This window comes from Nipponia nippon, unplaced genomic scaffold, assembly GCF_047370975.1.
Source record: "Nipponia nippon isolate SJK-2023a ecotype South Korea unplaced genomic scaffold, ASM4737097v1 scaffold_11, whole genome shotgun sequence".
NCBI classification, from domain to species: domain Eukaryota; kingdom Metazoa; phylum Chordata; class Aves; order Pelecaniformes; family Threskiornithidae; genus Nipponia; species Nipponia nippon.
The window spans coordinates 5,711,003-5,737,962 of record NW_028262302.1 but is presented as its reverse complement, the minus strand read 5'-3'; the positions used below and the strand labels follow the sequence as shown (position 1 = coordinate 5,737,962).

The following is a 26,960-nucleotide window of genomic DNA, read 5'->3' as shown; positions in this document are numbered from 1 at the left end:
CTTATTTCAGGCTGCAGTCAGCCTGAGCGTGGGCTGGGCTGTGCACCCACCGGTTGTGCTCACTGCAGATCTTCCTGGGCTGCTTTCTCTCCTGCCCATGAGTTTTAACTGCATTAAGAAACAAGTCTTTGAAGGCTATTGTTTTGTTTTTATTCCCGCTCCCTGTGTTTTTTCAAGTTTTTTGTCCTGGAGAAAAGTCTGAATTTCACTGGAAAGTTGGATCTTGTAATGTCTGGTTTGGCGTCCGCAGCACTCCCCAAACAGACCTCCCACCGTGAGAGGGGTGGCAGCTCACCCATGGAGCCGTCGTCATCAGAAACGCCGAGCGGCTCCACAAGCCACAAGCTCCCCTGCGCTGTGCCGGCAGGCATTGAAACAGCCACAGGAAGCCCCTTGCAAATCAACCCCCTGGTCTGCTCGTGTGATCAGATCAGGGAGGATACAGGGAAAAAAAACCTGGAAATATGGGAAGGAGGCTACAGAGAGGGCTGGTTCTGCCACTGCTACACCATGTGCCACAGGGAGCCTGTCTGAGACAGTAAAGAAGGGCTGGTTTCTCAGAGAGATAATGCCTTTTGTATGATAAATGGAAAGAGTTGAAAGAAATGGGCTAGCTTTCAGCAGCCAAGCATTTCCTCACTTCTCATCTGACCGCAGGCTTCCTCTTCCCCTTTGAACAATGTGATATTGGCTGGCCTAAGGCAATGTATTATCTCACCGTACAAACCTTGCCTTGCTCAAGCCCTTGTGGCTACCACCACTGGAAGTGGTTTCTTTCCACTTCACCATCAGCCTGAGCTTCTTCATCCCATCTTCAGACAGCGTTTGGGGAGCCAGGGCACTTTGGTAAAGCCTCTTCTCCTGGGAAGTGGTGGACAACTTCTGAAGTGTGCCTGGCTGCTTAAAGATTGTCCTACTAGGCTGCAAAACCTCTCTGCCCGATTTCTGTGCATTCATTTCCCGTCTCATTCTGCTGTGCTCAAGTATTGTTCTAGCTAGGGACAAAGGTGCTGGTGAGAGTCCTGGGCTGTGGCTGCTTCGTGCTCACCTCCTCCTTTCTGGATCTGTGAGCTTATTGCATGCATGGTCCCCTGTGAGAGCCTGGCCCTGCCAGGGATGCCCAGTGCCTGCAGAGCTTGCAGAAAGCAGCACCGGGCGATGGGATGAAGCAGAGCTGGAGGGAGCAATGAGGAGAGCTGAGGGGGAATTCTGGTGTGCAGGTACCTGGTGAGCACATCGCTTCGGTGCAGCACCCACGGGGCTGAAGTGCCCGGGACATGAGGCTCCAAAATCACACCCACAGCAAGCCTGAAATCCCTCTGCCTGACAGATGCAGCTCAGCTGCTCCGTCCCCAGCCTCAGGCTCCGAGAGCACCCCTTCCTGGAGAGAGTGTAGACAGACAGACAGACACAGGAGGCTGGGACCCCTCTGGCTGTGGGTGCTGACAAATTTCTGCCCTCTCTGATCATCAGATTGGCTTTTTCCCAGGTGCTGCCCTATTGCTGGGTTCTAGAGGAGTGGTCTCCCACTCCTACCAGCTGCATGGGAGAGGGGTGGATGCTGATCCCCTTTGCAGGAAACTTAGGTGTCCTAGGCTGGTTTTTCAGGGGTTTTTGGCCGTCTCTGCTATAGTTCAGCAACATCAGAGCTCATGGAAGGAAATGGTCCTCTGCTCGAGTAACCAAGTACAAAGCTGAGAGTTAATAGCTTACATCCTCCTGCAGCCACACGCTGTCTTCCTTTGCAGCCAGGTCCTGGCAGAAAGAGAGCAGCTTCCATCCAGTACTTCAGAAACTGTCTTGGTTCCCCTTGGTACAGAGATCTGCTCACATTACATTACAGTTATTCTTCCCAGGGAACAAGAGTTTCTTTGCAAAATTAAGACATTTGTCTGCAGCCTCACGAGTGATTTGCTGCAGTAACGAGCTGCAGGTTTCTGCAGACTGGAGTCATACGAGTGCTGAGGTGGCACGAGACCTGCATGCTTACCCCCCATCACTGGTATCTTCTTGCCCTCTCCCCAGCAGCATCTGGTGGAGGGATGCTGCAGGATCTGTTTCTCCGCAAGGGCTTTTCAGAGAGGGAGCAGGGCTCTGACACATGTCATCGCTGTTTGATCTCCAGCATGCTTGGCTCTCTGTCGGAGAGCTCGCACATAACGATACTGCTTCATTTGAGCGTCTGTTATCACATCGTGCTGAGGCTGACAGATGCTTCCAAGCACAGTTAATGCCTGTCGGCAGCCCCGAGCCCACAGGCTGCGGTGTGGGAGGACCTGGAATCCCACCGGGACGCAGAGCCTGAAGCCCATGAGCCAGAGGTTGTTTTTCTCTTCCCAGAAGGTTGGAAATGTACCCAGTGATTCCCAGTATCACCAGCAACCCCCTCACCCCTAACATCTAGATATTTGTAAGTACCTCCTGCTTACAGTTCATGACTGAACTGTTGAAGGGAGTGAATAGATTTTTCGTCTTAGTCATTCATCCAGCCACGGAGGATCTCTCTGCACCCAGAAGACCTTGTAGCTTCATTTAATACACCTGGGGAAACCAGGCTTTCTATTCTCCTTCCTGGTACAGTCTGGTGAATGGCTTGTTGTTCTCCCATCTTTTATTTCCCAAGTGCCTTTATCCTAGGAGGCTGGTCCCTAACTTTTGCCTTTCAAGAAGTGTCCTAGAATGGCTTTAAACTGCATTATAGGGTCAAAGTGTCCAGGACAAAGAGTTATGGACACACCTGTTCTCTGCCTTCAGCGCATTGTTTGTGTTCTTAACCTTTGCAGGCTCTTTCCGACCATCTCCTGCCACAAGGATGGTCTCAATTTGTCCCTGGTTCTTGAAAGCTGCAATGCGTTAGGAATCTGCCAGATCCTTGATATGGCTATTGCCATGGAGGGCTTTCCACATATGACACCAGGGTGTGAGCTACTGATGCCAGGCAGGAGGAATTCGAGTGGTGGGAATACGGCTGGACAGTCACTTAGCTGTTACATGCACTTCTTGTTTCCAAGAGTATGGTCCAGAAAATGAAAAAGAAACCCCACCCTGGGAAAATCCCATCCTTAGGCAAAGCACCCTTCTTCCTACCCCACCCCGTGCTTACTCACTCCCAACCCATCACCTCCCGAATTCCCTTTCCCTTGCTCCAAAATATGGTGCCTAAATTTGACCTCCTTGGAATTTATGGGCCACATTTTACTTGCCTTTATAAAATTTGGAGAGATTTAGTTATGCAGGTTATAGGCCCTTTTGAAACCCACAAAACTATTTTAAGCAGCAATTTGAAATTTGCTTTGATGACAGTGATAAGGGCAGGAAATCACATGCTATAAAAAAGTGGGAAAATGTAATAAACAGTCCCTGGGCTGCTATTTCAGCATCTTGTCAAGGACCTGTTATTCCTTTCACTCTGATCCCCCTTGTCATGTGCCACCGGGCTATCCAGGCAGGCCTGGGAGCAGCTGAGGTGACACAGTGATAGATATGAAGCACGGGCAGCACCTCTAGGCCACCATTTTGGGCACCTGCCAAGCAGCAGAAAACACCGCTTGGGAAATGTGGCTGCTTCCACCTTTCCCTCTGCCCTGGGAGTCACTGGAGGCCCATCCAAGGCAGACCTAGGGACCCTTTCCCCTCCGCAAGGAGGGCAGAGAGAAGGTAGGACGCTGGTGGCTGGCTCTACTGCCAGCGTCCCACACTGTTTGCTTTCTTCCCAGCACACCCTGTGATTGAGAACGGGCAGGTGGAGTGTCCCCAAGGATACAAGAGGCTGAACCGGAGCCACTGCCAAGGTAAGGATGCTGCTTTCATATCTCTCTCTCCTTCCCACATCCACTGTCAGAGCTGTAATTATCTTCATAAGTAAAATACAGTTATCTAACTCCCTGATATAGATCTACAAAGAACGTGACATAAAAATCCCTGTGCTTTCATCAAGCATGAAAAAAAACAGGTAACACTGGACTACCTGACTCAGCTGATAAGCGCAGTCAGCGCATAGTTGGGCCAGCATAAGAAAACTCACCTACTAAGTCCTACTGACACAGTAAGGACCTATGTTGCTGCTCTGCTATGTGTGAGTGTAAAAACACTTCTCCCGTCATGTGAAGCAACAGAAATTCTGTTGCCTGAAAACATTTGGGAAGGTTGTCGGCTTGTTCCATTGTTCATTTTCAAGTGGGAAAGTGCCATAAAAGTGAGTCCTTCTGTTCCAGGCGTGCTGCTTGCCCGTGCTGACAGGCTGCCTTGCCTGCCCCACGCTGCTGGGGTCTGTCCATTTCTCACTCCCGCAGTCCCTCAGCTCTGTATGAGGAAGGCACCATCTCTCCGCTTTTCTCTCCGGTTCATGTTTGTTTGGCATGTCTTGTCCCGTAGGGCTTGTGTTTTTCCGTGCTCTGACTGAAGTGGAATTTTGTGGTTCCCTTCTCGTGATTCATGATAAGCTGAGAGGTGTCATCTCGAAGATGCAGCAGGGAGCCTGGGCCTCAGCCATGCAAACCCAGGGCTGGCAATCCAATGATTCATCCCTTTTAGCTGGGACTTTCCACCATGCTTACTTAATTAATGATTCAACCGCCCCACGTTGTCCTGGGGGAGAACTTTCAACAAGGCAACAACTTCTATGCTCCTTGGTGTTCAGATTTCATCCCTTATGTGGCCACAGACAGCGCTGTGGGTATAAGGAGCTACCCTGAGACATTAAACCGGAGTCAGAGGAGCAGAGCAGCTGAGGGACTCATGTCAGTGAGCAGAGACCTGTGGTGCCTGCTCTGGATTTGTGACCCCTCTGGAGCAGGGAGAGGCTCAGCGTTCTGAGGAGCAGAGGGAGATGGCAATGTGGAGTTGGCTAGGAAGATGTTTTTGCGCATGAACCGTGGACCAGAGATTTGTGCTTCTGTGTGCTCCGTAAGCCGGGCTGGAGAAGTACTGTTCTGCAGATCGTCTGCTGCCTTGAGGCGCTTTTCCCATCTCTGCTGTTGCAGCGGGACGTGTGTCAGGAAGCCCAGCACCTCACTTAGGGTCCAGAGTGAGCAATTTGGCTGATAGACTGTGGGAGAGGCTACACGGGGCCTTCTCTTGCCAGCCCAGGTAGGAGGGGAGCCAAGGGGCTGGACAGCAGCTGATGGTTCCTGAGGTCATTGGCTGTAGGAGAGGAGCTGAGCTGGGAAGAAACTGAGCTCTGGCTTTGCAGGCTGTTGTCAAAGCACAGATGAGTGACTGGAGGGGGGCCCTGGCAAGAGCCCACTTTCCTCTGTCCTGTATGGACAGAAAGGGTTGTCTCTGGTGCCTTCCAGCAGAGGAACAAATGGCTTATCTCTGCAAGATCTCCCTGCCTTTCCTGCATCTTGTTGACCAGGAACAAGGCTGCAATGATTCTGAGTTGAGAGTGCCTGGCAGACCCATTCAGGAAACCTCCCAGTGCTGTTGGGATGAGCAAGAAGGATGGCACTGGAAGGGATAAGGTGGTTGCTAGACATGAGGCAAAGATTGTCTTGGAGGCTGCAGGCTGGGGTGCCTGGAGACAGCAGTAGGAAGGTCTGCATGCACAGGGGTCACTGCACAGGACACACACTGGCACCTTGGTGTCTGTATATCCTTGGTGTCTGTTGCTGACTCAGGTCTTTTCTGCTCACCAAGCACCATGGTAAACCAACCTGCACCTTTCCACCACAGGCTGCCTGACCCAGCATGTCCATTTCTGAGAAGCACCAGCAGGCTTGTGTGGGGTTGGAAGGAGCAGCTGAGACAGCATACAGATATTGGTTTTTGGTCCCTGAGGCCTCTTCTTGTGGGCTAGCCCCGTCACTGGCATGCTGCAGGGGCAGGAGGGCATGGGCCCCGAGTGCGCCTGCCTGCTTCTGTTCCCTGTGGGGATTTCCACTGCGGGTGGGTCCTCTGCTGCCAGTGGACTAGAGGGGGTTGGACTGAAGCCGGGACGTGGCCCTGTTTTAAATTAAGCTCATAAAGTCCAGCCCTTGGTGCTTGTTTGTTTTGTGCTCTCATTACTCTAATCCCTTCAATCCCTTTGCTTATGTGGAGGCCAAACACTTCGTCCACTTGGTGTGCTGGAATGACACGGCGCTCCGACCATGCCGGGGAGTGACAGGGATGAGCCCCAAGGCTCCTCTGGAGAGCCCAAGCCTCTTCTCTGAGTTGGGTTCCCAGCACATTTGGGGTCTGGCCACTGGTTGTTCTCATGAACTCTGTCCTGTGCTTGGTTCGGAGCAGGAAACCATTACATTATGCAGCCAAACCCTACTCCTCCCTGGCCTGCTGCGCATCCCTGTAGCATTGGTACTTCCAATTGACTGAACATCATGGCCTGGTCTCGATGGCCCGTGTGTGTCTCAACCATGTATGGGGCAGCCAGTGAGGCAAATGGGGGAATTTAAGAGCACAGGACTGGAGAAGACATCTCAGGTGATTAAGTCTGAACTCCAGCTGTTACAGCTGGCTGCGTGACACCCTCACTCCCACCAAGCAGTGATGCTTCAGCTCTGAGGAATAAGGTACTGCTGGGAAAGCCGTTCCTGAGCCTAGCTGCTCTCAGTCAGGCTCCTCCACTATCTCCATTCCTCCAAGCATCCCAGCAGCCCACCTCTGCACCTCTTCCACCTTGAGACAGTCTCTAGAGCACCGCTGGGGGCTCTCAGGGCACCTGAGGTCCCACCAGGGCCTTGTACACTGGCACTGGGACTGCCCCATGTCTTTCGGAAGTGTTTGGCATGATGCTGCCTAGCATCACGTTGGCATTTCTTGGTCTTGGCAGCTCACAGCTGTCCTGTGAGCAGTGAGCGTGCCCAGGTCCCTCTCGCTGCCTCCTCCCACCTCTTAGCTTGTAGTATGTGTTCCTGTGATTTGTCCTGGGGTGGTGCTGATGTTCATCCCACTACTGCCACTCTGTGCTCCCATCCAACTCTTCCTGCGCTGCTTGTGCCTCCTGACACAGCACATTTCATCAGCATGCTGACTTTTCTGGGCCAAGCTCTTTAGTGAAGATATAAAGCTACATCAACCATGAGGAGGGCTTCCTCCTCACTCTCCACCATGAAAGCTGCCCTCAGCTCCCCCTTATGCATCTTTTTACCAATCCCTGTCTTCTCCCACTTAGCTCATACATTCCTATGTGGGGCTGTAGGAAAGGCTTTCCTGCAGCCGAGATGGGTGAGCATGATGGTGTTTTCCTGGGATAAGCCCAGCTCCCCCCCCCCGAAGACTGCATCTGGTGCGTGCTGAGTCAGGGGCAGAGGCAGGGCTTGAGCTTGGCGACCTCCCACTTGCTCAACCTGTTCCTAGAAGACACTACAGCGGTGAGCCACAGCCTGGCCCACCATCCCTCCGCCTCTGGAGGGGATCAGTCACTGCCCTCTGTGCGTTTGGCACTGAGTTTCTCAGCAAGGATCCTCTGTGGATGACGGCTCCATACAAGCAAGACCAGGGATCGGGTGAAAGGACAGGACTCACCAGTCCAGGCTTGCAAATGACAACTGCGATGCCCGTAAGAGTGACCCTGCCAGGGTGGCTCACTGTGGGGGCCACATCTGTTTTCCACAAAGCCATCCCTGCAGCTGCAGTGAGCAAGCTCCGTGCTGCAGATGTGGGGGACTGCTGTCCCGTGGAGGTCCCCACCACACACCAGACCGGCTGAGACCCCCTCGGTCTGTGGCACCTGAATGGGAGGCACTGGGTAGGGGGTTCAATTCACCCTTAGCTTCCTCATATCTCACCAGGCTCTCTCCTGTCCACAGATATCAATGAGTGCTTGATGCAGGGCCTGTGCAAAGATGCTGAGTGTATGAACACCCGCGGCAGCTTCCGCTGCACCTGCAAGCCTGGCACCATGCTGGACCCGTCCCGTAGCCATTGCATCTGTAAGTGCTCCAAGGAACCCCTCCATCTGGGAAGGGGCCTGAGCAGGACTCTACGGCTGAGTGGAGGCTGCAGCGTGCTTCGCGTCTCTTGCAAGTGCGGTTGAGTTACACTGTCCTGTGCTTGTGTGCAGGATGGGCCCCCTTAATGCATTGTTCTTCTCCGTGGACATCTCATGGCCCCTGTAGAGCCTGGAGGGGATGTGCCTGTGGTGCGGCAGGAGAGCACACAGCCTCCTGGGCTGAGAGAGCTCCCACAGGAGCTGGATTTCCTTGGGGCTGGTGCTGCTGGGGGTATGGCCCGATGGCTGAAGGCCAGGGATTGTTCTGGGGAGAGGATGGGGCAGCTCTCAGGACAGGCTGGGAGGCGCAGGCAGAGAAAGTCCCGAGGCGGAGAGACCGAGTGTCCCCCATTCTCTCTTTGGAGAGCACAGAGCTTGACCTCTGGCACTGACCCTGCCGTTGTGTTTCAGCGGACAAAGCGGTGTCGATGGAGCAGGGGCTGTGTTACCGCTCAGCAGCCGGAGGTGTGTGCTCCTTCCCCCTCTCCCACCGCATCACCCAGCAGATCTGCTGCTGCAGCCGCGTCGGCAAGGGCTGGGGGAAGAACTGCGAGGAGTGCCCCGTGCCCGGCTCAGGTGAGACGTTCCCACTTCAGCTTTCCCTGCTCTGGTTAGACCGGGGTTTGGGCTTGCCTGAACTTGCTGCCACACAGATGGCTGCAGTCCCCAGAGCTGAGCAGTGCAAATGCTGGCCTGTGAGATGGGTGCAGCAGCCCAGGAAGCAGACCTGGATAATACGGGAAGACAGAGAAATCCCTGATGGGAAACCACTCTGTACCAGAGGGAGAGCACAGCCATGTCTGTGCCTGGGTTTCCTCGACAGCCCTTTTGTCTCTCGTACATCTTCTGCTGGATGAAAGCCAGGTGAGGATGAGTTTGGCATATCTCAGCATGGGATAGGGTGGAGGGGAAAGCACTGAAGTCCTCAGGGATGGGAAAAATCTTCAGGTGGTTTGTGCAGAGCATCTTGAGTGATGTGCAAAGCACTCAGTGCCGAGATACCAGGGGTTTGCTTTTATCTGCTCCCTTGCTCAGCATGGACCTTGCTGTGGCATGATCCCTACCTAGCAGTACTGACCCAAGGGAGGGATTTAGTTTTTGGTGTCTGGGAGTACCAGCCAGTGCCTGTTAGAAATCCACCCTGCCCTGTGAGCAGAATCCTTCTGCTCGAAGCATCCATCCACTGCAGCCCAGATGTGTTTCTATAAGGATTTAACTCCTAGAAATCTCCAGAAAATGATAGGATGGGAGAAACTGGTACCTGCATTCACATCCCTACCTGTCCATCTTCATTCCTTTCTTCCGCTTGTCCCACCATCATGTCTGGGTGCGGTAAGCCAGGTGATCCCTGCACCACCCTCTTCCTTCCAACCTCTGCCCTCTAAAGCTTTGATTTGATTTTCCCTTGCAGAAGCCTTCAAGGAGATTTGCCCAGCAGGACATGGCTACACCTACTCCAGCTCTGATATCCGCCTGTCGATGAGGAAGGCAGAGGCAGAAGAGCTGCCCCTCAGCTTGGAAGAGCAAGGGGAGAGCAGCAACTGGACGTTGGACTGGGCAGCAAGGAGACAGCAACTGCAGGACAGCCTGCGTGGGAGCGTCCTGGAGGCATTCCCCCACCCTGGCACCTCAGCAGGAGAGGGTAGTGTGGGGTCTATTGCTTAAAGCTGCTCCATCCTAGCAAGGGTGGGCAAATGCCCAGGTCCTGCCATGCCCTCATGGATGGACTTCTAGCTGATAAGGGCTTTCTACATTTGTATGAATATGCTAGATGTTCTTCAGCCCTACTAGTGTTCCTGGGGCATGAGACACCACGTCTTTAAGCCTTTGGAGAGAAGGTTGAGTGTTTCAGGTTCCTGTGACTTCATCTTTGCAGTTGGTGCTGGCTGGCCAGGCTGCTTCCACCAGGACCTCAGGTCTGCGTGGCAGCCCTGGCACTGCAGTCCTTGGGCTTTTGTCCAGCCTAGCTGGAGGGAAGTGTGACCAACGGCTTGTGCCAGCACCTGCTGGAGCAGAGCTCCTGGGGTCTGTGCGGTGCCAGGAGAGGAGTCCAGGTGTGTTGGCTTTGGGAACAAGCTCTTGTGGAGGAGCATGAAGGACTGAGCGGCCATGTCTTAGAGATGGAGTGAAGTTAGGGCAGCCAGGGTTTGGGGAGGATGCCTGCTTGCCTTGTCTCTACTCACCATGCACTATTTCACTTTCTAGGTGAAGTTTCTCCTGCTGCACAGGTGAGTAAGGTTTGTCTTGATACATCTGGGTGCATCCATGGTAGCTTGATGGGCAGGGAGGGGGATGTCATACAAATAGGTGGCAGGGAGGTGTGAAATGTGGTCACAGAGAGCACTAAAGACAGCACGTAGCTGGTGCTGGAGGGAACAGTGTATGAACTGCAAACCCTGTCACCCTGGCTGAGTTGCCATGGCTGAAGGCACTGTGCCACGGTGCCCACTGAGCCCTTGTTAAAAGGCCATTAGCTCAAACCAATGGGAGCTGAGGGCTCTGCTGCACTAGTTCATGGTCAACTAGTTCATGGTCAGCGCTGACTCCAACTGGCATTTGCTGGGTTGGGGTAGCAGTCCAATCTGAGGCCAGAGCTGGCTGAGGTGTGGGCGCTCACTCCCTGCTATCAGCCTGGCCTGGCTGTAGGGCTGATAGGCAGCAGGGGAAGGGGAACTGCTGCGGTCAGCTTGGGGAGTGCTCCTCTCACAGAGCCCAGTGTTGTGTTCAAGCCCAGCTCACAGACAGGTCTCCCCATGCATTTGTGGGTGCAGCAGAAACTCCACTGGAGCAGTCGGGGCAGGGGTCTCCCACACTGGCTGTGTGAATTCACCCTGTCTGACAGGAGCAGCCTGGGGACCGATTCTCTGCCAGGCTTTCCCAGGTCTGGGTTTCTTTATTATGAGTCTCACTTGAAAAATGTGCATCTCTTGATCCCTGCTGTCAGTAGAGGTTGGGCCATATCTCTCCTGAGCACCTCTGTGCCCCCTTGCTATAGCAGCGCAGCCCTCAGAATGTACTTACAGCCCCTCTGAGAGAGGGGACAGCACTGCCATCATCCCTGCTTCATAGACATGAAGTGACTTCCCCAAGGACACATGAGAAATCTCAAGATGGCAGAAATTTGAACCAAAGCTTCCAAACTTGAAGCAGAGCTAGTCTGGAACTTATGTTGCTCAGCCGCCTATTTTCTTCATCCATTGCAGAAAGATCCTCAGACCAGAGACCCAGGTTGTGCTCCGACATCTCCTTTGGCAGCCATGGGTTTGCCAGGAGGGGATGCGGAGAAAGAGCGTCTAGCACCAAGCACCCTTCTAGTAGGTAGCACTCTTGAGGCAGGTCAAAGCAGTGGCCGTCCTCAGCCCTTCAGAGCCACCAGTGACAGTAGCAGCATTTACCGTGCCCGGATGCCCTTCCCGGCCACCTTGCAGAGGTGCCTGCCTGGTAGCAGTACCCTGGGTCTCACCTGCACAGCGTGCTGGCATGGCCTCTCTGTGGGCAGCCCCCCGGGCACAGCCAGGAGCTGTGTTTTACTCAGGACAATGTGCTCAGGACAGAGCGCCCCTGCCAGCTGCACCCAGCCGTGGCAGCTTCTCCTGCCAGGACAGTGTCTTGGGGAGCAAGAGGAGCCAGGAGGTGGGTGGCAATATGTCTCAGGGATGCTGCATCCCAGCTACGTGCACGTGGATAGAGGCAGTCCTATGTTTCTGTCCCTCAGGGCGCTGCTGATGCCACCGCAGAGCCTGTCCCGCGCAGAGGTGAGTGCCAGGGTAGTCGTGGGGATGGTTGAAGAGGATGGGCAGTGAGGAGGGAGGAGAACGGGGAGGCTGGGAGCTGCCTCCTCTGCACGTCAGCCCCCTGGTGCTCGGCAGGACAGGCTCCTGGCTGGGCTGGCTGCAGGGCGGCACGGGGGACCCCTGCCACGCTGAGTTGGCTGATGTGGGGCTGTAGGGATGTGGGGAGGTGGTGGATCTCCAGCGAGGTGGAGGAGGCTGTGTTAAATAACAAAATGATGAAGTTGCTGCAGCCACCCTGTGGCCCCTTCCCATGTGCTCTCTCAGGGCTGTAGATGCAGGGACACCCAGCACAGGTGTGGTGGGTGGGCGGGCACCTCTGCCTGGGATCGGGCACTGGACCTCACCTCTCTTCTTTGTCCTCAACAGAGGAAGAGGAGTCCTGGCGTGGCTCTCCCCAGCCTGGCCGCACCACCACCTGGGATGCTGCTGCTCCAACACAGATGCCAGCGCAGGGCTCAGGTGCATGTCCACCACTCTCGGGGACTTCCCTCCTCTCTCTGCCTGGGACTATGGGGAAATTATGCCCTGAGCTCTGCCCAGGGGCTCTCTCCCTTCCCCAGCCTGCTTGTCTTCCCACATGTCCCCTTTGACTTCCCAAAGAAAAGTCCCTGCCCTACCACCCTGGGGTGTTGTCCCAGCCTGGTCCCGGCTGCTGCCAGCCAGGGAAAGCTGGCTGGCCATGGGGAGGCATGAGAGCGATGCCGTAAGGGGAGCAAAGTGTTTGGCTTTCTGGGTCCTTCCCCACCTGCGGCTCACTTGCTCAGTGCAGCAGTGGCTGCCAGGCGAGGGGGATCACGCGCCCGCTCCGGTGGCTTTGGCCCCGTTCCCCCCGCGGCGTGAGCTGACTCATCGGGAAGGGGGAGCACAAGGGGAGGCATGTGGCTCCCGGGGCGGCTTGTTTACTGCGCCAGAAACAAGGGCGCTCTTGTTCCAGGGTTGCTCAAGTGTCTGGGAGCGCGGCCCCTGCCCTCCGCCGGGGGCTGGAGCACCTTGGGGAGCAGGCCTGGCTGAGGCACCTTGCTGAGGAATGCGTCTTCCTCAATAGCCTTTTGTTTAGGGTTGGGCTGGCCCCCCCCAGCCAGCTCAGTGCTGAGGGGTGTGTGGTGCCCCGCTGCTCCCCTACTGCTGCCTGCACCCCGTTTAGTGGGGGTGGGGGGGGGGGGAGCCCTGCTGTCACCCCAAAAGGAGCCACCTCACAGATGCCAGGCTCTGCTGCCAGCCCTGCTCCGAGGCATGGGGCTGGCAGGCTTCCTCACCATCCTTTTGTGGGGCCAGCACGCAGGTGAACAGTGCAGGGGACTGGGGCATCCCAGCTGGGCTCAGGCTGGAGGAGGTGGCAGGGTCTGCCGTGTACTCCTTGCAGCCCTATGGGTGCAGGCTGCCTGAAAATGTAGAGGAGCAGGCTCAGCATCGCTCTCCAAGAAGGGAAAAAGCAGCTTCCCCAGCATGGTGCTGGGGACACAAGGCAGACGCTAGACTCTCTGCACCCTTTTGGTGCTGTCCCCAACCCCGTGCTCTCTCCTCACAGGGGTCAGCAGCTGTGCCTCTTCACCCTTCTCCTGCGGAGCCGGTGCTTGCATGCTCACCGTGGAGGGATACCGCTGCTTGTGCCACCCTGGCTACACGTTGAACCCCAGCCGTCGCCGCTGCATCGGTAGGTTGGCACCTCCTCTGCCTGCCAGGCCTCGATGGACCATTCGATCCTTCCGGCTCCTGGGGGAAGGTTTTCTGGCAGCTTCTGCTGAGCCCTGCCCACCTGCTGCACCACAGGGCTGGCAAGGGGCTGGCAGGCAGCTGCGGGTGGTAACTGCCTGTCTTCCTTCCTTGCCTGGGCACAGATGAAGATGAGTGCCTGAAAGATCCTTGTGCTGGAAAAGGGCGCTGCATCAATAGTGTGGGCTCTTATTTGTGCCTCTGCTACTCTGGATACACCCTGGCTGTCTTGGAGGGCAAGCAGAGCTGTGAGGGTAAGTGGTGTCTGCCTGCCACAGGGCTGCCACCTCCCCAGGGTCTCCCCAGTCTCCTGCCCTCGCACTCTCTCATGCACATGCACACACACACACACACACATGCACTCATGCACACAGTGTACACGCACCTGCACACACACATGCACATCTGCATACCCTCCCTCCCCGCAGGCCTGCCCACGGACAGCCTGATCCATGGGGATCACCCTCTCCTGCTCACTCAGGGACAGGACCTTGCCCATGATGATCTGGGCAGGAGCCTGTGATGCCAGCCCTGATCACTGCTTCATGGCAAGGGGGGTGCTAGGACAGATGGGGGATGGAGGACAGCCCCGGCACGGGTCCCCTGGGCCGAGCCTGCTGCAGGTGGAGCAGCAACTTTCCTGCACCCAGCCTTCCCCACGCTGGAGGGGGAAGGCTTCAGGACTGTCTCCCTGTCTGTTGCCAGATCGAGATGAATGTGAGCAGCCCTCTACCTGCCGAGGACAGCGGTGCATTAACACCCCCGGCTCCTACCGCTGCGAGTGCAAGGAGGGCTTTGCCATGGGCCCCAGAGGACAGTGCGAAGGTGAAGCTTGCTGCTCCCTGTTCCCCTGCCCCTCCAACCCACCCTGTGCAGGGCTGAACAGCTGCGTTCCTTACCACTCTGCGTCTCCTCCTGGAAGGGAGGAAGGACCCCCCATGTTTGTCTGCCCTGTGCCCTCCCTGAGGGCTGCCTGGCCTCTTCTCTGCCTGAAGGAGGGACAGGCTTTCCTGGGCTGGGAAAGGGGAGTTCTCCTGAGATCCCCTCCCACCTCCCCAGGGAAATCCCCTACGACCAGCCCATGCCGGCTTCCTATTCTGGGAGGAGATGCCCATATGTTTTCGTGCCAGCTTGACTCTGTCACCAAACCCTCGTGCTGGCAAGTGGCCTGCAGGGAGAGCAGACTGCAGAGACTGAGGCCACCTGTCGCCACACCATCCCGCTCACGTGGCACGACCTGGCCTCTTCAGAGCATTCGATCTTGTGAACATACGATGTGCCTGATCAAAGATCCCCCTTTCTCAGTAGCTCGTCTCCAACAGAGAGTGGGAGGCTATTTTAGGGAAACAGGGCACGCACAGAATGCTGCTCCCCCCGCATGGCCTCCAGAAAGCACTTGCCTTAAGGACTTCCTGAGCTGGAGGCTGCATCCTAATCATAGTTACGAAAGTCCCTGATGAAACAGCCCTGCACAGATGTTCTCTGATCCCTTTCTCTGCCCGTGCACATTCCTGGCCTTGGCAACATCATGCAGCAGCGGGTTTCGCTGCTGGACTATGTCAGCCCTCAGGTGTGGGTGTAGGATCCTGAGTGTTAAGTGGGACTATAAGAAGTGATGCCCAAGCCCTGGCAAACTTGTCTCACCTCCTCTTGGGCATCACTGTCCCCTGGAGGGGGACTCTGAGGACCCAGCTGGAGGGGACATCCTGGAGAAGGCTGCACTCTTCACCTTTGGGAGCATGAAAGGAGTGTGTTTCTTGGCAGATATCAACGAGTGCGTGGATCCCAGCCCTTGCCCCCACGGGAAGTGTGTCAATACGCTAGGCTCCTACAAGTGTGTCAGCTGTGGGGATGGCTACCGGCCCAGGAACGGGAGATGTGTTGGTGAGGAACATGGGCTGTCTCTGGGTGGCACCCTCGCCCCCCCCCGCGGCAGTGCTCCCTGCAAGCCTCAAAAGGAGTAGGGGCACGGGCAGCATGCATGGCCAGGGCAATTTGGGTGGCAGGGATGGCGCTGAGCACCCTCCCATTCCATATTGCTCTCTGCTGTGTCACGCAGATGTGGATGAGTGTCTTGTGGAGGGGACCTGTGCTCACGGGCGGTGTGTCAACCTGGATGGCTCCTTCCGCTGTTCCTGCTACCGGGGCTACGAGGCAGCACCTGACGGGAAGAGCTGCCAAGGTACCGTGGAGCCGTGAGTCCAGACCCCCTGAAGTGTCATGCACCCAGTCCAGAGGTTTCCCTGGGCTCTTCCTGAGCACTCAGCTCTGTCTGAGTCCTGGCAACCATGTTGGCTGGCTCCCTCAACACGTCTTCCCTGGTCGTGGTTCCGCATCCTTCCCACTCATCCCACTCTTCCTTGTGTGCTTATGCAGACATCGACGAATGCACTGCCCAGGCTGCCTGTCCCTCTGGACTCTGCCTCAACACTGAGGGCTCCTACTCCTGCATGGCTTGTGATGCTGGCTACGCTGTGTCCAGAGACAGCAACACGTGTGAAGGTATCACTTTCGCAGGGACAGGGGAGCAGGTGCTGGAGGGAATGAGGGAAGAGACATTGCCATAGCTGGGTTATTGGTGGGGTCTGGGGACTTCTTTAGCCTCAGGATCCTTCTCCAGCTCTTTAGCTCTCCGATCAGCGGATAGATAGTGGAGGGAGGAGCTGCAAGCAGATGTCACCTAGAGCAGCAGGAAGGTGATCTTCCTCACCCAGGAAAGGGATGGGGGGGCAAGGACTCACTGATGAAACTCCTGGACTAATGGTGACCTGGGGGATGCTGACAAAGGCCAGAGGAGTACAGGAGGCCTGGAAACGTGGGCAGAGAGGAGCTGTGTGTGTTTCAGTTCAGAACTGTGTGCCTGGAAGCATGTGCCCTGAATGCAGGTCCTCAACAGAGGCAGAAACCTTGGGTCCACAGCCAGTAGAGAGACTGGGCACGCAGGGTTCATCTTTTTTCCCCAGTCCCTAATGCAACTTGGACATGTTTAAAAAGGAAAGAGTAGTTCAAGGGCTCTGCTGTGCCAGGTATGCGTGGCAGAGAGCTAACACCAGCATGGATCCGTGTTGTTTGCTTTGCTCAGACATGAGAGTGCCCTGCCCCAGCCTTACAGCCTGACTGCCCCAGCGCAGGCAGGGAAACTCCCTCCCTGGTGGCTGCCCCCAGGGGACATCGTGGGCTTGAGATGGCTTGGTGCAAATTCCCTGTTTGGGGCAAGGGAAAGGAGGGGGCAGAGCTGGCGAAGGTATTTGTTTAAAGATTGGCCATGTGCTGCAAATTTCTCTCTGGAGCACTGCAGAGCTCGGCAGCCTGCACATAGCTGGCAAACAGAAGATCTTGCCTTTGATGTGACTCTCAGAAGACCCCCCTGCATGGGGGCCTCCAATGGGGGAGGAGAGGGAGGCTTTCCTCCCTCTCTTCTCCTCTGTTTTGGTGTCTGAGAAAGCCAGAATGAAATGAGCTTATTTGGCATCTGATTTTTGGGTGCAATGGAAGAACCATGGTTTGATCCCTTCCATCCGCCCTCCCCCTTTCCCAAGACCCCATGTGAGCCCCTTCTCAGCCACCTTGCCCCAGCCATGTCACGAGGGCACCTTATCAGGATTCAATACTGTTTGGGTCACACTGACCCGATAGCAGGATGCCACGTTCTTCCCTGCCTTGGCTGGTGGCCTTGTCTGTGGATCTGGGTTTCATATTTGAAAAATGATAAGGGGTTCGTGATAGTTTTGTGATAAATAAACTAGGTTATGGTTCATCTCCAGAAGGATTCAAGAATAATACTACTTGTAACCCTTTGAGACTGAACAGCTGGGAATCCTGCCCTGAGGCGATAGGGAGCGATGCTTGTTTATGCCTGTGGTGTGCTCAGCACCCTGTGAAGGGGAAGAGAAGGTCCCTGCCCTGCCCTCAGGAGCTGCCAGTCTCAGGGATTTAGCTCCTGGCAGAGGAGAAGAGTACAGCAGGACCTTCTCCACTGGCATGTCTTCTGCTGCCTGCACACCAGCCCATCCTTCTGATTAGCAGCGTCCTCCAATGCTTCCCCCTACCTCATGGGCCTGCAGGCAATGGCAGCCTGCTGGCATGTTGCAGCCCTCTGTTAGAGGGAAGGCACCCCTCTCTCCTCTGCTGTGAGCAAAACCCTCAGAGTGCCAGCATGCTCTGGCCAAGGCCTGGGGGAGTTGGGTGGGAGAGGGTTCATGGAGAGCTCTGCAGCTGAGTAAGAGCTGATGTAGGCCCCCAGCCAGCTTTGCCAGGAGAAGGACATTGCAGGCAAGAAGGTATGGCTGGTGCTGCGTTACCTTCCTGATGTTTGCTCTTGTGCAGTTGGCTGAGGAGAGGGTTTGTCAGCAACTGTGGCTCTGCGCTGGCCCCTTGGTTGTGGTACCCAGTGGAGAGCTCTGCTGGAGGTGGACACTGGGGTTAGCAGTATCCCTGTGCTCACAGAATCGCAGAATGGATGAGGTTGGAAGGGACCTCTGGAGATCATCTTGTCCAACCCCCCTGCTCAAGCAGGGCCACCTACATCTGGTTGCCCAGGACCATGTCCAGACGGCTTTTGAATATCTCCAAGAAGGGAGACTCCACAACCTCTTTGGCAATCTGTGCCAGTGCTCAGTAACCCTCACAGTAAAAAAGTGTTTCCTGATGTTCAGATAGGACCTCCTGTCTTTCAGTTTGTGCCCGTTGCCTCTGGTCCTGTCACTGGGCACCACTGACTTGGTGCTGGGATCCGGTTTATCCTGGTCCCTGTGATGGAGGGGAGTGAAGAGTCTGGGCTGACTCCTCACCAGTAACAGGGAGTCTCTGCCTTCATCTCACTGTGACAGGATGGTCTGGGAGGGCAGCTCAAACCCACCTTGCAGCCCAACAGCTGGGTGATGGCTTCTCTGGGTGGGGTCTTCTCCAGTGGCGGCAAGAGCTGGGACCTCACTCTGTACTGTGCCCTTCTTGGCAGATATGGATGAGTGTGAGGACCCTGCTGTTCAGTGCCTGGGGGGAGAGTGCAGGAACACCCCGGGCTCCTACAAGTGCCACTGCCAGGCTGGCTTCAAGCTCGTCAACGGCACCGTGTGCGAAGGTACGAAGCCCATCCCTGCAGCCCTCTGGGTCCAGGTCATACAGCCTCCCTATAGATCTCCCTTCTTTCTCGGCAGAGAGTATGCCAGTGCCAAGACAGGTGATGCCACCATGCATGGCACATCCATAAGGTTGTAGCCAAATGCAGGATCACCATGGACAGGGAAGATCTCTGTCTCCATGGCGAGAAAACCAGGGGCCAGGAGCCCTGCGAGAGCTGCCTGTAAGAGACTGCAGACAGGGAATCCATGTGGCTTAGGTGAAGGACGTCCCCCAGAGCTGGGTGTATGGCCCTGACTCTGCTCCCTCTGCAGATGTGAACGAGTGCCTAAACAGTGAGATCTGCAGCCCCAATGGCGAGTGTCTCAACAGTCACGGATCCTACTTCTGCATTTGTGCTCCTGGCTTCTCGAACGTGGCTGGCGGAATCAGCTGCCAAGGTGAGCTGGAGCATGGCAGGGACATACCTCGGGTCCTGCCCTCTGCTTCCTCCCCTGCTGTGAGATCCAGGCTGATGATTTTGGCCTGATTTTGCAGATGTGGATGAATGTGCAGACAAGTCCCGGTGCTCGCAAGGCCAGTGCCTGAACACAGAAGGCTCCTACAGGTGTCTGTGTGAAAATGGGTTCAAACACTCCCAGGAGACTGATGACTGCGTGGGTGAGAGCTCATCGCTGGGGAGATCAGCCCCCTGGGATTTGGGGGGATGGATGCAGCCAGTGCAGGGGGGAGGGCAGTTCTGCTCCCAGCACCCAAAGTCGCTGGTGACTTGTAAGGAGGACTAGCAACGGCTCAGGGCCACTGGCCAACTGAACTTGACCTAGGTGCTGCAGTGAGCAAGCAGGGTCCCCGTCTGACCATCCTCATCTCCTTGCCCTCCTCTCTGCAGACGTGGATGAGTGTAAAGAATACGGGGATGCCATCTGTGGCACGTGGCGGTGCCAGAACAGCCTGGGCTCCTACCGTTGTATCATGGGCTGCCAGCCCGGCTTCCACTGGACCCCCTTGGGTGACTGCATCGGTGAGTACAGCCCCGGGTGTCCTGGTCCCTCCTCCTGGCAGGGACAGGGTGGCTGTGGGACATCTCTGCCAGTGGCGCGGGGGAGAAGGAGGAGGAGAAGGAAGCGTGTGGCTGGTGGAGAGGCAGATAATGCTGAGAGTTTGTTTTCTTGGCTGAGCTGCCTGCTCATGTCTAGACTTCTCTCTTCCTGGCATCTGGAACAGACACCGCATTGTGCTGCTTTCCGCTGGGGGAGAGTCCTGGGCAGGTTACAGCCATTCCACGCTTGGGGCTGGACCGCAGCTCCCTGTAAGTTGTGCTTGCTGGGGCTGCAGCCTGTGCCAGTCACCTGCCTGGCAGGGCTGGGTGAGGGGAAAGGCTGCTGGTATCACTGAGTGCTAGGCTGGGAAGCCTGGGTTTGGAGTTCAGGCTCCAGCAAAGAGGAAAGAGCAAAGGGGTTTCCACAGTTTTTGAGACTCCCCCCGGCTCAGGGAAGGCTGCAGCAAGGAGGAGCTGCTGCCAGCTGCTAGGCTGAGAGCTGCGCCAGGACTTAGCATGTGGAGCTGCTCGTGGCCTTGGGAACAGTGGGCTGTGGGCAAGTGGCTGCTCTCCCTGCTCCAGGGAAATCTGCCCCATTCGGTGGTAGGAGGGGAGCAGGATGCAGCCAGCAGGGCTGTAAACCTCCCCTCCGTAGGCAGAGGACCCAGTTGTGACTGTCCAGCCCCACTGGGCTGGGACAAGGCAGAGATTGCTCCCTGGCACTGTAGCAGTTGGAGAAGGACCAGGTCAAGAAGAACAAGGCAGGAGGGTATCAGCCTACATCTGTCGGCACTTGCCACACACACTTCAGTTCTACCCTTATTATCTCCTGCTGATGTGAGCCTGTAGGCTCTGTGTCCCTTTACGCCTCTGCAGGGACCTGCGCTACCCTCAGTTGCCCCTGCCAGCCACCTCACACACTTCCCATCCATTTCCCATTCCCACCCTGCTCCTGTCACTCTGTCCACATGGCCTCTCTGCAGCTCTGGATGTTGCAGGAAGCTTCTCTTAACACGCACACTCAGCAAGGGAGTGAGTGGGGCAGCCAGACCCAATCCCTCACATCAAGGGAATGCCTGCTCCATCCCTGGGTCCTGGGGTCAGAGCAGAAGCGCCTGGGCAGGGGGGGGTCCATTGGGAGAGGTGGGGTCTGGGGCAATTCCTGCTCTCCGCTCCGCTGCAGACATAGATGAATGTGCCAACGAGACACTGTGTGGGAGCCACGGCTTCTGTGAGAACTCGGATGGCTCCTTCCGCTGCCTCTGCGACCGTGGCTATGAGAGCTCGCCCTCCGGGCACTACTGCATTGGTGAGTCTCCCGCGATCGCTCTGCCAGTCAGTGGGGGAGAACCATTGGCAGATGCCAGGCTGGTGTCCCCACTGTGTGATGGCTCCTGGGGCATGGACAGGGACTGCATCCACTCATGGAGAATCCCAGACATGGACAGGGTAGCTCATGGAGGCAAAACCCCTCCCCTTAGCGCAACAGGTCCTTGTGACTGCAAAGGAGCAAGGCTCTGTGAAAAAGCGAGCGGCTTCTGGTGAACATGGGGCCCTTCTCTGTGCAGGTGGGAAGGAGGTGCTTGGGGGCTGGAGGCACTAAAGGTGCTGGAGAGGTACTTTAATGGGTGCCTGGAGAGAACAGGCAGGGTGTAAATAAGGAAAAACATTTCACCATGAAGACAGGCAGGCAGTGGAACAGATGCCCAAGATGGCTGTGCAGTTGCCATCCTTGGAAGTTTTAAGGACCCAACAAGATAAGGCCCTAAGCAGCCTGGTGGCATCCCATAACTGACCCTACTTTGAGCAGGGGGTTGGACTAGAGACCTCCAGCGGTCCCTTCAGACCTGGATGATCCTGTGATCTAGTGACTCACTGCAAGCTGGAGTTCAGGCTCCTTGATTCCGCTGAGAGCAGGGCAGGAAGCTCTTGCCAGACTTGTGTTGAGCCACGGTGTGAACAGAGCTCTCAGCTCATCCCTAGCAGCTTCCATCTCCCTGCTGAAGGGTGACCCCATGCTGCAGACCACGCACAGGCTGCCCATGCAGAGGCAGGGCTCCAGCTGCCACTGCTGCCCCTTGCTTTGCAGATGTGAATGAGTGCGAGTTGATGGTTGCCGTGTGCGGGACTGCGCTCTGCGAGAATGTGGAGGGATCCTTCCTCTGCCTCTGCCCCAGCGACCACGAGGAGTACGACACAGAGGCAGGGGAGTGCCAGCCCCGAGCAGCCATGGGTGAGTAGGCAGCTAGGACAAAAGCATGGGTGGCAGCTAGAGCAGGAGCGTGGTAGCCCTGGCTGGGGTGAGATAAAGCTGAGGGGCTGCCAGGGCTGTACAAGCCCACACAGGCATGGGCAAGCTTTCATCTGGGTAGAGCTGAGGAGCCTGAAAGCGGGGACCTGGGAAGGCCACGCTGCCGGTGATAGGTGTGCTATGGGACCTCCTAGGTGCGGGATGCTGCGTTGGGGTGCCAAGGACCCCATCCCGTCCCTGCTCTGCTGTCTTCTAGAGGGCCCTGAGACACACGCAGCCCACCTCTCTGACAGCGCAGAGCGCAAGCAGTGCTACTACCACATCAGTGACGTTCGCCTGTGTGACAGCGTCCTGGCCAAGAATATCACCAAGGAGGAGTGCTGCTGTACTGTGGGGGCGGCCTGGGGTGACAACTGTGAGACTTACCCCTGCCCCATCCCGGGCACAGGTAGGACTGTGGCCCCACCACACCAGGCAAGGCCAGCGCTCTGCCCACCAGCTCCGCCTGGGTTGCACTAACGAGCTGTTTCTTTTCTTCCCATCTTCCCTTGGCATCTGCCTCCTGGCCAGTGGAGTACCAAGAGATCTGCCCTCTTGGGAAGGGCTATGTTCCCCAGGAAGATCTGCTTTCAGGAAAAGTCTCTTTCACAGGTACTAGCACCATTTTCTCTCATTTCTTCCAGGGGACGAGAGAGGGCGCTGTGCAAAGCCCTGCAAGGAGATGCATCCACAGAAATACCTCCCCGGGGCTGTGGTGGGGGATGCTGACATCCTGCTGCTGCTTTCCTCCATCCAGAGAAATCCCAGATTGCCACTGTCACCAAGCTGGACGTGCCCCTTCCTCCAGTCCTGCCTTATTGCTGGCAGTGACTCTCTTCTTGGTGCAAATCTCCCATGCCCATTTCAAACGAGGGATGAGGTCCATTAAGACACAGCCCTTCCAGTTACTGATAGATCTCCCAGTGGCTGGCTGGCTCAGTCTTTGGCATTTCACCTCCAGGGGCTTGTGTTCTCGACCTTCCAGAAACACCCTTGATTTTTCTGTTTGTGAAAGTATCCTGTTCCCCATCATCCCTCCTCCTGCTCTGCCCGTGGGTGCTTCCCCCTCTGCTCCCAGGCATGTGGCCGGTGGGAGAGGCGGGGGGCTTACTCAGGGACCTGCCAGTGATCCAGGCCAAGGTGCCATGTCGGCTTTCTGCGGGCACAGCACCCAGCCCACCCTGCTTGCACGGCTCTTCTCCCTGAGACGCTCTCTCCCTGCTTCCATCCCTCTCAGACATGGACGAGTGTGAGATATTTGGCTCCGAGTTCTGCCGCAACGGACAGTGTTTGAACACGGTGCCAGGCTACAAGTGCTTCTGCCGTACAGGCTACTTCTACGACTCCAGCAGGCTTGAGTGTGTTGGTAAGATGGCCTCAAAGAGCAGTGAGGGCCCCCACCATGCACAGAGGGGCAGCTGTACTGCTGCACCCAGAGTTGTCCCCGCTGCCCACGCTACAGGGCCAGCTCTGGGTGACAGGCTTCCTGGGACCCTCCCAGGGAACGAAAGAGGAGGTGGCAGGGAAAGGGTCACATTGCCCATGTCTGCGAGCCTGAAACATTGCTCTGTCCTTGTGCGTGGGCAGACCAGGACGAGTGTCAGAACGAAGTGTACTGCATCAACGGCGAGTGTCTGAACACGGATGGCTCCTACCACTGCTTCTGCAGCCTCCCTCTCGTGCTGGATGCCACCGGCAACCGGTGTGTCAACCTCTCCATCAGGGCAGGTGAGCCCGAGCCCCCGCCGCAGCACACCTTCACCCCGCACATCCCACCCCGCAGCTGGGTCTCCCGGGAGGGAGCAGTGGGTGGGGGCTTGGTGCCATGCTGAGGGGTGCCAGTGCCAGCACAGTGTGCAGCCAGGGCAGGGGGGCAGGAGCAGGGGCACATGGTCATCCCTCTTAGGACAAGGTGGGGTGGCACTTTCCTGGATGATTTTTATGGCATCCTTTGCTCGTGGCACTCACAGATGCCTTGGAGGAGTATGAAATCCACCTGGACGTCTGCTGGCAGACTGTCGCCGACTACATCTGCCAAGACCTGCTGCATGGCGAGCAGACCACGTACACCGAGTGCTGCTGCCGGCTCGGCGAAGCCTGGGGCCAGAACTGTGCGCTCTGTCCGCACAGGTCCTCTGGTGAGCAGGGCGGCATGGGCAAGCATCCCCCGGCAGAGGTGGGGACGGGCTGGGCTGCTGCCGGTCATGCCAGGCAATGTTGGCTGCGTATGGCTGCTGTGAGGACTCCTCCTGTTGTCTGCATTGCCAAAGCCAGCCCAAGGAATGGGTGAACGGCCCACTTCTCCAGGGCTGAGCTCCACCAGTGGGTAGGATGTACCTGAAACTGGTTTGCAATGAGTCTGAGGTGTCTGAGGGGAGAGTTGCTCTGTGAATCCTGCTGCTCCTGCTTAGCTTAGGAGAGGTGAGGCAGCGGCAGCCCGAGATGGGAGCACACTGGGAATTGGGATTCTCACTGCTCAAGGACTTGCTGGCCCCGGACAGGAGCTGGTCTTCTCAAAGATGGGGTGCTATCAGCAAACTACAGAGCTGCAGCTTTGGAAGCCAGTGAATGCAGGCCTGTCTCAGCTGGCCCGGTGTGGATGCACCCTCTCCGGCCATAGCAGACCTAGCTCTCTTAAGCCAGGCTGCACTGACCCTTCCTTTTCTCTCACTGCTTCCAGCTGATTTTGCTTTCCTGTGTAATGGAGCCAGTGAAGACAGTGAAAGAGGGGCTGAGCTCCGAGAAAGACCTAGGTACGAGTACGGACCAGGCTTGGAAGACCCCCACTATGGCCTTCCCAGCCCAGATATGGGCCCCTACTACAACTATCTGGAGTCTGAGTATGGAAACCCCGATGCTGGTTTCCCTCGGAGGGAACCCAACAGCAGCCCTCTCCACCACGGCCTGGGGCGGTCCCCGCCCCGCTACCTGCCTAGCCAAACTGGTGAGTACTGGGAGACACAGAGAGGTGCCTTCCTACCCAGCCTGTGTCCATGAGGACTGCCTGGCAGCTCCCACCCCGGCCAGGATGCTCCAGGCTTGGAGCAAGCTCTGCTCCTGTCTGCTCTGAGGCGGTCCTGGCCCTACCAGCACCGTCTTGCCACATGCCCGATGTCCCCTCCGCGGCTGGGCGGAGGGTCACCCTGCTCTAACACCGCCTTGCCACTTTCCAGGCCTCTACGAGGGCTTCGAGGGGCTGCAGGCTGAGGAGTGCGGGATCCTCAACGGCTGTGAGAACGGGCGCTGCGTGCGCGTCCGGGAGGGCTACACCTGCGACTGCTTTGATGGCTTCCAGCTGGACATGACCCGCATGGCCTGCGTGGGTGAGTGGTGGCCTGGGCCGGCCCGGGGGCTGCAGCCGGGCCGTGCGGGCAGCCTGGCCCCGCCATCCCTTGGCGGCTGCCGCTCTCTGGCGGCGCTGGCCGGGACAGCTGCCGGCGGAGACCCCGCTCCCCCTGCTGCTCCCGTCCCACAGAGCTGGGAGGAACGTCCTGGAGGCTCAGCCGGCAGCTATATCAGGGCACCTCAGGGCATCGCGGGCAGCAGCTGATCGCTCCCTTCTTTGCATAACACTCTTGTACATCACCAACCACTGTTACTCTGTCCCTGCTTACTTTCCTCTATGTTCACCGCTGCCCTGGTGGTGAAATTCCTCACTTTTCACCCTGTCCTACAACACACGATCCCCAAAGCTTCTCTTTGCATCTCCTCTACATCCCTGTGCCATGTCTCCATCCTTTTCACAGTGCAGCTCCGCAAGCCAGCTGAGGCACCGGGCACTCAAGAGAGCAGATGAAGACCCTCGTTTTCCTTAGGCGCGGCACTTACTCCAGTTCGCAGCATCGTCATTGCACAACACAGTCATGCAGCTTCATACAGAACCCGTGGTCTCTGTCTCCCCAAATGCTGCTGGGCAGAATGGCTGCCTGAGCTGTTACACCCTCTCTGCATTTGTGCACTGTTTCCCTTTCCTTGGCCACAGTGCTTTGCACTTGCCTTCAGTGAACTTTGTCTGGTTGATTTTAGACCGCTTCTCTGCTTGATCAGAATGATTCTGAACCCCAGCCCCCCTCCCCCCCGAGTGCTGGCATCACACCCATACATTTCATAATCATGAGGATTCTTCCTTTGTCCACCTTAATGACAACATTGAATGGAGTGGGGGTCAGGACAGGCCCCTGCAGGCTATGCTTTAAATGACTTTTATTCTAACAGCCAGGTATTGCTAATTATCTTTGGAGTGCAGCTTTGCAGCCCATTGTGCAATTGCTGCAGTTTCATCTAGACCATATTTTCGCAGCCTGCTTGAGTGTGTCATGTGAGAGCATGTTGAAATCCTCACCATGGCCAAGGCACATCATATCCACCGCTTCTCCCTTATCTGACATACCAGTTATCAGGTCAGCGAAGGGAACCAGATTGGCTTAACATAATCAGGCCTTAACAGATCTGCACCAGCTATTTAATGACCCTGGTATCCTTTGGAGGGTTATGACCTAATCACTCACAAACCTGGTCTGCCTAAGGGAATGGGGGGGAGCAGTCTGTAATTTTGGATTCTCCCTTCTCTGTTTTTGAAGCTAGTTACCAGATTTACCCTTCCTTGGGTCTCTGAGACATCCTGACTGCAGGAGCATTAAGCATGTGAAGAGGAGTTGCAACACGGCTTTAGCAATATGGATGTAACTGCTTTATCTATTTGATTGTCAAACCTCTCTATCACAGTATGGTCTTTCCCTCCCTGTGCTCCTGCACCCTCATTTAAACACTACAAAATGGTCTGTGCCCTGTCTGGTCACCACGAGCATTTTTATGATAGCTGGAACAAAGCCCGCATTAGCACTCCAGCCAGTTCGGCTGGCTTTTGTTTCCTCTGCTGATAAGGACCAGACCGACATTCCCCGTTGTTTCCTGCTAACATATTTATGGAGCCTTTGCATGTTGCCTTTCGTGTCCTGGACTAACTAGCACTCATTTTACACTGGAGCCTGTCTTGTTTTTTCCCTTCAGTTCGCCTACGTGGTGCTTAGTCATCCCTGTGTTTTTACCTTGCTGACTTCAGGCCTTTAGAGTACTGCTGCGGCTGCTGCAGTGCTTCCCCTCGCGCCTCCCCAG

At 56.4% G+C, this 26,960-nt stretch overlaps 1 protein-coding gene across 7 annotated transcripts in view; it reads left to right on the top strand.

The window, feature by feature from the left end:
• Positions 1-26,960, top strand: part of LTBP2 (latent transforming growth factor beta binding protein 2) — a 96,522-nt gene that overhangs the window by 67,183 nt on the left and 2,379 nt on the right. For 5 of the 7 annotated variants that reach the window (XM_087747302.1, XM_087747307.1, XM_087747308.1 and 2 more), the window contains 26 exons: positions 3,717-3,791; positions 7,749-7,871; positions 8,342-8,506; positions 9,342-9,572; positions 10,136-10,158; positions 11,646-11,685; positions 12,091-12,183; positions 13,253-13,378; positions 13,563-13,691; positions 14,143-14,262; positions 15,202-15,321; positions 15,497-15,619; positions 15,814-15,939; positions 18,395-18,517; positions 18,831-18,956; positions 19,054-19,176; positions 19,406-19,537; positions 20,739-20,864; positions 21,645-21,788; positions 22,063-22,254; positions 22,377-22,457; positions 23,083-23,211; positions 23,433-23,573; positions 23,816-23,983; positions 24,526-24,789; positions 25,019-25,168. In XM_087747302.1, coding sequence (XP_087603428.1) covers positions 3,717-3,791; positions 7,749-7,871; positions 8,342-8,506; positions 9,342-9,572; positions 10,136-10,158; positions 11,646-11,685; positions 12,091-12,183; positions 13,253-13,378; positions 13,563-13,691; positions 14,143-14,262; positions 15,202-15,321; positions 15,497-15,619; positions 15,814-15,939; positions 18,395-18,517; positions 18,831-18,956; positions 19,054-19,176; positions 19,406-19,537; positions 20,739-20,864; positions 21,645-21,788; positions 22,063-22,254; positions 22,377-22,457; positions 23,083-23,211; positions 23,433-23,573; positions 23,816-23,983; positions 24,526-24,789; positions 25,019-25,168 — 3,393 coding nt within the window. Of the gene's footprint in view, positions 1-3,716; positions 3,792-7,748; positions 7,872-8,341; positions 8,507-9,341; positions 9,573-10,135; positions 10,159-11,645; positions 11,686-12,090; positions 12,184-13,252; positions 13,379-13,562; positions 13,692-14,142; positions 14,263-15,201; positions 15,322-15,496; positions 15,620-15,813; positions 15,940-18,394; positions 18,518-18,830; positions 18,957-19,053; positions 19,177-19,405; positions 19,538-20,738; positions 20,865-21,644; positions 21,789-22,062; positions 22,255-22,376; positions 22,458-23,082; positions 23,212-23,432; positions 23,574-23,815; positions 23,984-24,525; positions 24,790-25,018; positions 25,169-25,591; positions 26,631-26,960 lie in introns of those variants that run through there. The other 2 variants (XM_087747303.1, XM_087747304.1) reach the window with 2 other exon arrangements.